The sequence below is a fragment of the Glycine max genome, chromosome 8 (genome assembly GCF_000004515.6).
Source record: "Glycine max cultivar Williams 82 chromosome 8, Glycine_max_v4.0, whole genome shotgun sequence".
Taxonomy (NCBI): domain Eukaryota; kingdom Viridiplantae; phylum Streptophyta; class Magnoliopsida; order Fabales; family Fabaceae; genus Glycine; species Glycine max.
Genome location: NC_038244.2, coordinates 39,935,345 through 39,948,452, shown reverse-complemented (window position 1 = coordinate 39,948,452; position 13,108 = coordinate 39,935,345). Strand labels below are relative to the sequence as shown.

At 34.8% G+C, this 13,108-nt stretch overlaps 1 protein-coding gene across 3 annotated transcripts; it reads right to left on the bottom strand.

Moving 5' to 3' along the window:
• Nucleotides 1-5,039: 5,039 nt before the first annotated feature.
• On the bottom strand, nt 5,040-12,411 carry LOC100779114 (uncharacterized). 3 transcript variants are annotated; one of them, XM_003531986.5, is made up of 9 exons: nt 11,840-12,410; nt 10,797-10,955; nt 10,492-10,569; nt 9,700-9,780; nt 8,309-8,401; nt 8,090-8,233; nt 6,328-6,435; nt 5,591-5,642; nt 5,040-5,499 (listed from the first exon to the last, which is right to left on the bottom strand). In XM_003531986.5, the coding sequence occupies exons 1-9, from the start codon at nt 12,164-12,166 to the stop codon at nt 5,471-5,473; spliced, it is 1,071 nt and encodes a 356-aa protein (XP_003532034.1). In that variant the 5' UTR covers nt 12,167-12,410; the 3' UTR covers nt 5,040-5,470. The 3 variants fall into 3 exon arrangements, with proteins under 3 accessions (XP_003532034.1, XP_040874445.1, XP_040874446.1); XM_041018511.1 differs by lacking the exon at nt 6,328-6,435 and having other exon boundaries at nt 11,840-12,411; XM_041018512.1 differs by lacking the exons at nt 5,040-5,499; nt 5,591-5,642 and having other exon boundaries at nt 6,344-6,435; nt 8,116-8,233; nt 11,840-12,411.
• Nucleotides 12,412-13,108: the final 697 nt, after the last annotated feature.

The window sequence follows — 13,108 nt, the reverse complement described above, 5'->3', positions numbered from 1 at the left end:
TATCTGGTTTAATAATTTTGATAATTTGTGGCAGCTTTTAGCAACTATACTATATATCTTAATCATATTTTAACATTTTTTTTGTGTTTGTTTAAATTATTTATGTTTAAAAGAAAGTTTTCTGGTTATTTTAAGCATTTTTTTTATCTGCTTAAAAAATGCTTATTTTTTTAAAGCATTTTTTTCACAATTGTTTTTTTTTTTGTACTTTTTTTACATAAATTGGCCTATTGTTTAGTATTTATTCTTTTCCTGAAATTTTAATCATCCAAACTCAAATTTGTGTAGAACTTATGAGTATACTTTGACTAGTTCTTTTAATATAATTGTATATAGTAAATGATTTGACTTTGTTTTTTTATTCACAATGTCATTATTTTATCTAGTTCTTACTAAATATGAGTAACTTATACAAACTACTCCAAAAATTTATGAAAATTACACTTGACATCTGTTGTTTTAATACATTTCTTTGCTTCAAACAAAGTTAACTAATGGGAACACTTAAAAAGACTAAAAAATCCCTTTTCTTTTTGTTGTGAGAAACCCTCCCCTCTAATGGGCAGTACCCTTTTTTGCAACACCCCGCACTCAGCACTCACACCAATATTGTGTTCGATTCTAGAAAAAGTGGGAGGTGGTGAAAGTTGGTGAAATAAAATACAAGTGAAAAAGTGGGAGTATTTGTTTCACTTGAAGGGGTGAAAGTGGTACTCTTCTAGTGAATTCATGTTGTTACACTTTCATCTTAAATTGAAATGAAGCACATTGAAAAAGAGCACGGTGAAATCAATATTTTTGTTTGGTCAAAATTGTCCCTTTTATTGTTTGTTATGTGAGGCTCGTGGTCCCGTAGCCTTGTTTTGTTCTTTCTTTTGTTGTTCGTTGTTCTTCTCATTCTATCGTTGTTGCTTTTGTCCATCCTACCACAAATCTTCATACTATCTTTTATGTAAATTTTAAATGTTTTAAACTTTCAAGACATTAAATGCATTTATTTCCATATTTCCATATTTTAGAATTTTTCTTTCATATTGCTTGAATGTCGTTCGACTTGCATTGTCTTGCAAAATATTTCAAATGCTAACTAGATGTAGCAAGTCCACTATCATTTGTTGGCATAAAATGGCTCTGTCGTTCAATGTTTGATTCTTTTTGGAAGTTTATTCTGTGTGGATTGTCTTCGAACGCCACTGCTATTTCTTGCGTTTTCAATAGACTAATGCAATATTATAGTCCATACTTACCTTGCTGTGCATCCTGTGATTATATGTTTAATTGAAACAGATTTTCAGCACTTTCTTACACGCCAAGTATGGGTCTTGGTACACTCTTGGTCCTTCCTTTCGTTGACATGGCTCATGCCTAAATGAACAAGGATTGCCTGGTGAGCCACAAGCTGCACGTGCTGCTATCAAGTGGGCTCAAGATCATGTTGACAAAGACTGGAAAGAATGGACTATTGGTGATAACAAAAAATAATAGGGTACCTCTTGTATGTCAATTAGTCGTTATAACTATGGAGCTTATGTTGTAAGAGACCTGAATGAGCAGTCTTGATATCTCTTTCTTAAGTGCCGATAGAATTGATTTTTTGAGAGTTAAGAGAAATTGTATTGGAACATTCTTTTTTATTGAAAGGTGCTAAAGTTAATTTTCTTACGCCAAAAGTCTAAAACAAATTTGGCCTAAGAAGGACAACAAAATAAGCATGTCTTTAAGGGTCTAAATGGTTCTTTCTGACTGGATGACAAATAATGCTAAAACTTAGCTTAGAATCAAAAGCTTGTTGGAATGCCCTCCAAAATTTAGAGGTAAATCTAAGATTCGTATTTGATACTAGGTATGCCATAAAACTTAATTATCTCCCTAATGGGTAGATATGCCAATTTGTAGGTCTTCTTAATTGACAAGAAGTGAGCAGACTTGGTTAATCCGTCACAAAATCCATAGGGATTTGTACTCATTTCCACTCAAGAATTTTTATAGGTTGTAGCAAACTTAAAGGTTTTTGATGTTCAATCTTAACCCTCTGGCATAATAAATACCTAGAGACAAAGCTAGCTACTTCCTTACATCTTTAAATCCTGATACATCTTGATTATTCTTGAATGTACGGTGAATTTACCCTTATGAGTTTCCTCTAAAATTTTCAACGTGAGACTTCCCTCGTTAGGGACTACAATTCTTTCCTTAAACAACACTAAGTCATTGGCAGATAAGATCTAACCTATTACCTTCTTGGTTCACCTTTCACCAATGATTGTAGTTCTTGATTTAGAAGTTGTTCCCTCTTAATCAACTCTCTAATGTCACTACCAATCTTCAGTCTATTAAACTTCATGCTTAATGTAATCAAAGACACATTCAAATTCAAGCCCCTAAACTCCTCTATTTTATCTCCAGTAAAAAAAATGCATCGATAACAAGTTTAGAACAATTGGTGAAAAAAAACACATAAAAAGCATAATTATTTGCGTATAGTAAGATGGATCTTGAAGTATTTGGTACATTTTTTCAACCAGTAAAAAGTTGTTTTTAGTTTCAGCATCAATTTTTAAATCCTATGCTAAATTGTTTTTTCAAGTAGCTAACAATTGTACTGGGAAAGGAAAGACTTGATGTTGCAAACTAGAAGCAGAGGAAAGGAACATGACATGATACTTCTTTCTCGTCCTGTTTTAGCAGTTTATTGTTGTTACATTATTTCTTCCTAAATTTTTATGCTAATAAAGTTGAATAGCACATACAAAGCTTTGGTAAAGCATAATTTTACAGCTTCAGTATGCATGACAGTATAACACGTTCAATGATGTCAGGGTTTATATAACTCACCATATTGGTAGACATATTCAGAACACAACATCTTAATGGTTTTTAGTACATGGAATGGCAAATCCAATGTACTAAATTGGTGGTTGCAATTGGCAACCTATTAATCTCATCTTCAATGCATCATTTTCATCTGTTTCAAAACGAGTCAAGCATCCGAGGAGAATCTTTACCTACAACAGAGCATAGGTATGAACCTTTGAGCTCTAACCAACCTCCGAAAACTACCTTTACATACATTCACTAATTTGCTATGTTCCTAGAACACTCTTCAAACCTTTTTCAATGTTAGGTATAACCTTACTTTAACTCCTCACCATCGTTATTTAATTAATGCTAAACACACTATTAGATTATTTCTTTACTGAGAAATACCTATGACCTTGAAGAACCTAAATCGCTCTTGATAGTTATGACAGATAAAGATGTTAATTCACAAATTTCCTTTCTAACAAAATATTGATTCTGTTTCCTATTTCAAACAAGAAATGATATCTTTATTACCCAATTTCAAATGTGAAATAAGACCACGGCAGTATTCGTAATTGAGTTAGATCCTGCATCATGAGAAACAAAGATGGACCGTTAGATATGATGGATTTTGGAGATTACTGTGGTCTATCTATACTAGATCAAATTAAAAGAGTAATTTTTTCTTTCTCACTTTTTTCTTCTTCTCTTCGACACCGCACCTTCCACAACCACGGCCACTACCTCCGTCGCACTCTCCAGTTACTGCACAGCTACGGGGATCCCTTTCATCGTCTTCCTCCCCGCAAACAAGATCTCCACTGCGACATCTAACATCTACATACATGTTCAACCAAAAAGCCAAGAAATTGAAGGTACTGTTGCGAGAATGAGTCACCATGTTCAGCCACACCGGTGAGCACCAAGTCCAGGATGATTGTCATCGCGATCGCAACCATCAATAACCCCTCCATCATCGCGCACATGTTGAACCACTTCGCAACTGCACAAGTTTCCCTCCCTCAACCCCCAAATTTGCACCGCACTTGAACCTAGGAGCTAAAATTGACCAGAAAACTCAGAAATTTTTGAAATAAAAATTCAAACAACGAAAAATGTTTTCTGTTCTCTTCTCACATGTGCTCGTGTGCTTTCAACAACAACAAATTTCAGCCATATCATGCAGGGGAAGAGGAGGAAGAAAAAAGGATAGTTCAGTAGGTTGGCAATGGGATTCAGTGGCGCCGCTAAAGCCATTACTATTGCCAACAAGTCCACTCGAGAAAGAGAGAAGCGACATGGCAGTGGCATTGTCGGAGGTGCTCAGAGAAGATGACACAATCAGAGAGTGGTGGCTGATGCTAAATTTTGAAATTTACTTTTTTTTAAAAAAAAAAAAAAAACTCATGTTTTTGATTCATGATATATATTCAACTTTTTACGTTTGATCCCTTTGATCCTGATAAATATTTCATTCGCTATCGCAATGGCATTCTCTCTCGCAATCATCTGCATTGTAGTCACCGGCATCGAAGGACAGTCTCCCACTGCAGCATCGTCGAACACTCCGGCAACTACAGTCGCCCAAGCACCTTCCACAGTACCGAAATCACTAGCTCCCGTTGCTTCTCCCAAATCTTCTCCACCAGCCGCAACCCCTACATCTACGCCGGTGGCATATCCCACCACCACCCCCATCGCCCAATTTAGATATATAACAGACATATCATCACTTAAAAGCCAAAAAATTTAGCAGTGATCAAACACAAAAATGAGATATATAACAGAAATAAAAAACATATTTAAATAAAAAAAATATATGTTGCTTTCTACCCCTTGGTGCACCCTTATCTATCTAGCCCTTCATTTTTATCGTATGGCTCAAATAATTTTTCCACCGTGCAGAACCTATGTCACGCACAGTAGAAGCCGTCGTGAAATAAAGATCATTAGATGTCAGGTGCAGATATATATAATACAGTTGTATGAGAATTTCCCTTTGAAGCCCGGATGCAGGAAACATTCAAATGCACTATTTGCTCATGACAGGCAGGGGATGGTGTCTATATAAGCTGATCCACATCAATGCATAACCGTAATATAACTCCCAACATCAACTTCATTAGGTTAGAGTTGTATGCATCAGATAACAAAATCTTAATACTACAGTAAATGAAACACCACTGAGCATGTAAATCACTTGGCAGGGGGATATTCTAACTTAACTAAAGTCCAAGTTTGCGTCTTGAAAATGTAACTATTAAAACCCAGTAAGAGTCCGAATGGATACAAAAAGTTAATGAAACAGTACTTTCAACTAAGAGGTATGATAATATTAGTGTTATTGAACAAGTATCATTTTGCTATAGACCGTAAGATATTCAGGTCTTCCATATGCTAAAGAATGAAAATGATAAACTCTAACTTGATGTGACTGCAGTGTTGAGAAGTCCTGATAGGAATCCTCCATGGCGGAAAAAAATCATGGAAATTGAAAACGCTGAGGCTAAAAGTTATTATGACTACGGAGCCAGGACCAGTAGAAAATAATTCATTCTTAGGGTTTGATTGCTAAATAATTGGGTCACCAATTCTTAGGAGTAATCTGTAAATTGCAGGCGTGTTCTGCAACAAACCCAAAACATAACCAGCAGCGGCCATGAGTGAATTACACACACTCTTCCTGGACTTGGCCATCTGTAGAAGCAGAGAAAGTAGAATAGTCAAATACATGCACATACACATATATTAAAAGCCGAATAAATATTAAAGATTCTCAAGACCTCACCTACAAGATTGATAGCCAAATTTGCTTGAGCGTCAGCATCAGAGTTGAAGTTCTTGACAAGGGAAACAGAAAGTTAATATTTAAATGCAAGGCTCTTATCCTTCCACAGAAAATCTCAAAGTAAAGATGGGATTTATTATAATACGTAGTTCCCAAAAGGGAAAACCAATCAATTAGCAAACAAAATTCAGGATATGGTTGAGTTTACCATCAAGGAAATAATGCTCATCAAGTCATCAACAAATTGATGTTAGAAAAACATTCAACTAGAATTCAATGCAACAGTTCTGTACCATAAGAGATGCAATAAACAATCTTTCTTTCATTGAATTTTAGTGTTAAATGATTTTTGGGATGGCCCCTTGGGTTGAAAGGTTCATACAACTTATAAAAATCTTTTAGGAGGAAATCACACCTTTAAGAGGTTACAGAAGGCATTACCTTAATGCATTTTTTTGTTTTTTTTTATGCTTCATTTCACATTTTGATCGGTTTTATAGTGAACATTTATTTTCTCTCTTTAAGATAATTTACAACTACAAGCGTGCATTTGGCTTGGCTTATTTTGAAAATATATTAACTTATTATTGCCTGCTTGCTAAGAAAGCTTTTGAAAAATAAACAATTATTTCTCCATATTTAAGTTATACCAAACATGCTATAAGGCATTTAAAAATTGCTTATATAAAGCCCAAAAATATTCCATACACATCAATAGCTCAGTCAACTATACCTACCCTTAGAACATGACTGATCTGGAATGAGGAAAATTTATCCTTGAGTTCTTTGGCCACATTATACAATGTAAACAAGTTTTCATTCTTGACCTTCCAGGAACCATCAATCTGCTTAATGCAGTAGCAGGAGAAAATTGAAGAGAAACAAACAATAAATAATAGAAATCAGTGAGACAGTGACGAAACACTTGCAAAACAAACAAGGTTAGAAGCTAAGGAGATTGTCGAAGAAATCAAATGCTTGTTCTGTACTTGGTTAATATTATCAAATGGAAATTACAGGTTGCTGTCATGCAGTTTACCCCAAATTCCTAGTTGTTAGAGTCACACTATTTGCAACTCTAATCACACAATTAGATACAATTCAGCCAGCCACCGATTCATATCATATGATGAACAGTAAATGGCTTTAAGTCATGCAATGCATGCATGGATTTGCGCAACTCTTTATCATCAATATGCATAACATGATCTAGCAATTCATTGATTATTTTATTATTTTGTTTTTCTTTCCTGAATTCTCATCAAGGAAATTAAATAGTAGGATAAGCTTAAATTGTTAAATGAAAAAAATAACTCAAGGAATGCTTCGGAACGCATCCCATTTGATTATTTCATAGCTCTGTTTTCATTATTCTGAAATGGGTTTCATACGCTTACTTGCTCACTGTGGTACATCATACTAGAATGAAATGTGTTCAAAGTGTACTCAAGTCACTGCAAATTTGCCAATTACATGCAGTTAGCTGTTGCCAAATGGACAGGAAAAACAAAACTTCAGATATGAAGTACAGCGTGGAAAGCTGTAACAGAACTACTCATATTTTCATTCCCTAAATTTAATATCAGGTACTGACTCAATACAGAGATGTACAATGACAGTTAGGGATGCAGATGGATAAGAAATAGAAGAGGGGGGCATTAAAATTTCCTCAAGGTGGAAGGGGCATCAATATTTCCTCAAGGTCAAGATCATTTAGGATAATAGTAGCCTTCCTACGTGGCTTCTTCAGGGTGAATCCCAGTCCACTGGATGAGGACCTGCTGTTTTGGTCCATCAGCATCATCAACCCATTACCAATCAAGAATTGCAAGTGTTTCAAGGACTGGATCCTTGTCAACAATTTCAGCAGGTAGAGAAATTGACAGTGGTGGACCATAGTGGGGCTTGAGTAAACTCTCAAGGAAGACATTGTGAATTTCGGCATTTGGGGGAAGGTCTAGGTAACTGGGTCAATTTCCTCTAAAATTTGGTAGAGGACAAAATATGCCTAGCATAATTTGTGGCTAATAGTGGAAACGGCAGGATATTGCCAGCAAGGTCTGAGGTGCACATATAGTCATATACCCAATCTCCTATGTTCAGGTGCAAATCATGACAACATGTACCAGCCCATCTTTTCATCAACTGTTGAGTTTGTCAAAGTTCTTCTGTAGTTTCTCTAAAATTGGTTCAGATGAGTAGCTCACAGTCAATAGCGCATTTGAAATGGAACCAGCAATAGGGAATGGTGGGAGGAGGACGAGTGAACATTACCTGGATCAGGGTAAATCCAGTCGGAGAGTTGAGGAGGGTGTTGAAACACCACACTAGTTTTATTTTACGTATAGTTTTTATGTGAATATTTAAATCAAAGAGCCTTAAAAGAGCAATTAGATATAGAATACCAAGACATAAATACATAAGTGAAGGGGTGTAAATGTCATTTAACATTTAATAATGTTAGAATAAAATAACAGAGAAGAATATAAAATGGCCAACCTGCATGCAAACAAGTTTGGAATCACCTTGGATACAAATACCAGTAAATCCCTTTTTAAGAGCATATTTCATTCCCAATATCATTGCACGATATTCAGCAGCATTGTTTGTTGCTATACCAACACCTTCACGCACCCTACAAATCTTTAAAGTAAAAATTGTTAAAGAGATTAAAGTTGTATGCCAATGATGACTAAAACAGAAACATCAAATGTATACCAAGCTTCCATCATTAGCTCGCAGAATAGCCCCAGCACCAGCTTTTCCAGGATTTCCTTTTGACGCACCATCAAACTCAACAAAACAAGTCCGCTGCACAAGAAAAGATAACTATGATTCACCAAAAAAGGATAGGTGACTATTAGAGATCTAAAAACATCAAATGAGTAGATAAATCATAAAACATAATCAAAGATTACACAAATCAACAATAGCAATTAGAGAGCCATCCAATGACCACTCTATAAATTGAGTCTGCAATTAAAATGATAAGTAAGAAATAATGTAATTATCTCTGATTGTTACCCCATATTTTTTACTAAAATGCATGGAAGCCCCTTCAACTATAAATCAATTGCAAAAAACCCTGTGGTTCAAAACTCAGCAACTTGGCTCCGTCAGTTTACCAAAGTGTGCATATTGACTCCCTAACAAGGGCATTTTCTGTACATGAACAAGTGGTTAAGTTTAGACTACCCCTCATAGTTTGCAAGTTTGCAGAGTTCTGATCCACGTGGAGGTTTCTTGCAAGAGCATTGCTACATAATAAAAAAATTATACAATCACACAATGACATGGATGCCAGGATGTGTATCAGTGGACAAATTCCAACTAAAGAAATAAGATAATTATGGAATAAGGTGTAAAGAAGGCCACAAACTTTCATGTAGTTTTCACAGAGTGAGATAATAAGAGACAGAATTTCTCTTTCTACAATTGACCTATAATTGGAAGGGGTTATGTTCGTTCATTTAGCCAATACTTTAGTCAACATCCTCAAGGTGCAATGGCAAGACCAAGTAGCCATGACGGCAGCACCTCCACTTGACCACTCCCTCTGATGTACAGATACCAAAAAATTGGCAACATATCTGTATTGTACCTTAACGAATACTGATACACATATTACTATGGCTGCCTCCATATCAAAACTAAGATGTTTTATATTTTAACCTCTTGTATACAATTTTTGTTTTTGGGATACAGACAGATTTATAATCATAACTTGAATTATATCACTTTTATTTAAATTTGGCTAGGATAATAATACAATAATGATGACAGATCAGTAAGTATAAGCATCGGTTATATTGAGAAAAAAAATAAGACAAAGAAAATAAATTAATAAAATATAAGACAGACATAAATATTTATATATTGTTATACCCATATCCTATTTTATTTTAAAAATTGCTGTATTTACATATCATATTGTACCCATTACTTGTACCTGTATCCATGTAACATAGACCATTCCATAAAACTTGACTTTTCAGTTAAAGTGGAAAGCAATAAATAATGTGATTGGCCCTGGTTATCACCTGTTGGTTTACTGATTAATATACTAATGGTTAAATGACAACACCTGCATCAGTATCATTTCAACTTACAGTTGCATGTGAAGGTGCTTCAGCCACTTCAGCATATTCTAACTTGACTTGCTTTCTGAAGGGATCTTCAGAGATTACTTTCTGCTAAGCAAATAAAGAATCTCAAATATATTAAAACATTTAAAACAAAAACAAGTTTGGACAGTGCACTGAAGTAAAAACAACTGGTTTCACAGATATTTCACTTAGATCCACAACATTTTGTCATGTTACAATTGACTTAGACTCTAGGATGAAGGTTTTATAGCTGAAAATCAAGTTTAGTATCCAATGCAGCAGTTAATCCAGTAAGGCAGTACCCATAATCCTTTAATTCCTTTTATTACTCATTACCAAACATTCACCTAAGCCTTTTAATAAAGTAATTTTTTTACTGACATACACAGCACTGTCAATTGCACATCATCATCATCTTATATAATTTAAGTGTGTATACAATGCTTCACAACAATTATAAGGTTCCATGATATGCAATCCCTTGCAGTCAATTATAACATAAAGTTATGATTAATAAAGGCAGTTGAAAGAAAACAAAGTTTGGGAGGGTGTCATAACTCATTAGAATATTCTATCTCAGCTACCTAAAACAACAAGGATATTACATACTTCTCCCAAATGGAAGTTATAGAATTGAGAAGATGCATGTGATACTGATTATTGTAACAAAAGTGATAATAAATTCATAATTTATAAAATAACTGCCAAATGTAACATTTTAGTAACAGATATATAACCCCTGGATCTTTGCATTCCAGATAAGCATGTTGTAGTTCCAAATTGTGCTGAACTCACCTCATCTTGTGCAAGCACTCCCAAAGATCTCTGTTTAGATACGTCCTTATTTGATGTGCCCTCTTTGGTAGAAGGTTCCTGAGACATACATTAAAGATTTTCTGATTTGCTTGATTAATAAACCTCAAACTTTAAAGGACATTTAGAGGGTATGGACTTTGAGATCATAAACTCGCAATTAAGGATATGGACTTTGAGATCAGGGATATATATCTAATGGTAACCTTTTCCCATCCTATTGTTTTAGCAGAAGATGCATTTGTCGAAAAGCATCAAAAATTAAATGCATTGCAACATCTATTTACCTGGAAAGGGCAAGGAACAAGCATGCCAAACAAATCCTCTTTCAAATCAGTAGCTCTAATTGTGTATAAAGCATTCTTCAGTCCATGTGAGACAAGATATTCCTCGGTGTCCTTTGACAACGAGTATCCCTTGTACACACTAACAGGAGGATTGCATACCTACCAGGTGACAAGAAAGGAAGCATACATTTAGCCTATTACAACAGAAAAAACCAATAACTCATCCTCAAGAGCACAAAACAGAATGTAGCCACTGCATCCAATCAAGCAGTTACGATAATTATCATGCATGGGAATGAAGTGAGACTGTTGTAGCCTAAAAACATATTAACAAAAAAAGGCAATTTGAATTTTGATGCTAGCAAAGAAAAATCAAGCTCACAAAGATCAGAAACATAATGGCAAATTACACTGACACCTCTTGTAATGCGAGTTTTGAAATCCCTGACTTCAGTAACTCCCTTTAATTGTTTGAAATACATTATACTGCGTATCCTGTTACCCAAGAAACACATTACACTCTGTGTAAGAGGTTTATTATTTGCATTAAAAAGGCAGGAGTATGGTGTGAAATTTCAAGAAATCACGGGTATCAATGAAATTTACCCAACAAACAAAATAGCTGTTAATCAAACCACTATGCAGTTTCAACTTTCAATCAAACATTTTCCTCACTTTTTAACTTTGCTACCTAATAAAATTTCTAAACAGTCAAAAATACTTAATCATGCGAAATTTCCTTGGGCCAGCGGCAGCCACGTACCATGATTAGTCTCTAATCCAGTAGGTTTAGGAAACACCCGTAGTCTCTGACTCAACACAAAAAATAAATACTTAATCATGCCAATCACTCCAACATCTTATAAACAAGATTAAAAAATAAAAAGAAATTGAATTTAACTAAAGTGTCCTAATAGTATCATCCAATCACATTTAATCAGGTAGGATAAGATTGATGACTTTTCAATAATCATTTAAACGTCATAGTGTTATAAAAATTGAACTCAACATAATTATATGATGAGGTTGGGAAGAGAAATTACGGAAGATCCAACTTGAGCCTGAGAATCAGCGAGACTGTTATAGATTCCAACAACGTCCCCTTTCCGAACGACGTAGAAAGCGTCTTTCTCCTGCTCCATCACCACCGCCGGCACTTCAGGCTCCGCCTTGCTCTTGCGCCCTTTCTTGGCGGAGTAGCAGCGAGCGGCGGTCAACGCGAATTCTGAACGGAAAGACCTAATTCCGCGGTACTCTGGTTTCGCCGGGAACGAGCAGCACCGGTGGCGCAGGGAGCGGTTCGCGATGAGGCGAACGGTGCTTCCGACTATGGCGGCGGTGTACGATGAGAGCTGCGACAAGCGGTTCATGACAGAGAAGAAGGCTCGAGTTTGGAAGGAATTAGGTGCTGTTTGGTTGCAGGGAAAGCGGAGGAAACTGCATTGTGGAATGGAATCGATTAATTGACTAGGGGAAGTGAAGTGAAATGGGTTGGTAAGTTGGGAATTGTGAGTGGAAAGACGAAGGACGACGAGAACGGTTTGGCGTTTTGCTATCCAGTGTTAAACCGGTCGGGTTTTGAATTGATGAATAGTTGGTCCAAGGAACTATTGGGCAATGAATCATGATCATTTTGAGGGTCAGGTTAAAACCATTTTTAGTTTTTTTTTTAGGTTAAAATGATACGCGAACTCTGGTATTTTTTATCAAATTTTTAATTAGGTGTTAAAAAAAATTCTTCTTTTAATTAGATCCCTAAAATTTTTATTTTTTTAATTGGATCCTTCCATTTATTTATTTTTTATGATAAATTAACCGTAAAAACCTGATTAGAGGTACAAACACTATGTTTTTTGAGTGAGTTGTAAGTACAATTATGAGAGATTTTTGTTAAGTTTAAAGCTTTTTTTAAAATCAAATAATAGTGAAAGACCAGTGAAAAAATACTTGAGTTAAATTAACCGATAAAAGTTGAAACTTTACATAAAGAAATGTATTCGATTAGAATTTTAAAATATTATTTTGGTATAAAAAAATCTCATAAATTCTAAAAAAATTTGTAAAAATGTTATAACTTATGAGATTTTTTTAAGAAACTTTTATAACTAAGATTTTTTAATAGATTTATATAATAAGATTTTAAAATATTTAAAACAATTTATAAAGCAATAAAAAATACTTTATACATTTATAAGATTTAAAATAATTCTATATTTAAAAAAATCAAAATCACAAGATTCAATGAAAAAATAAAAAAAAGTAATAAGGTGTGGATTTAAAAAACAATACATTGGTTGCCGCCACAATCAATG

Bases quoted from the DNA above. Each gene is read 5' to 3' on its own strand.
- LOC100779114 (XM_003531986.5), bottom strand. From the start codon at position 12,166: ATGAACCGCTTGTCGCAGCTCTCATCGTACACCGCCGCCATAGTCGGA. The intron at 10,956-11,839 runs GTAATTTCTCTT...GTCACCTGGTAG, and splicing joins AGGCTCAAGTTGGATCTTCC to GTATGCAATCCTCCTGTTAG. The intron at 8,402-9,699 runs GTAAGTTGAAAT...TTTCTTGTGCAG, and splicing joins AAGCACCTTCACATGCAACT to CGGACTTGTTTTGTTGAGTT.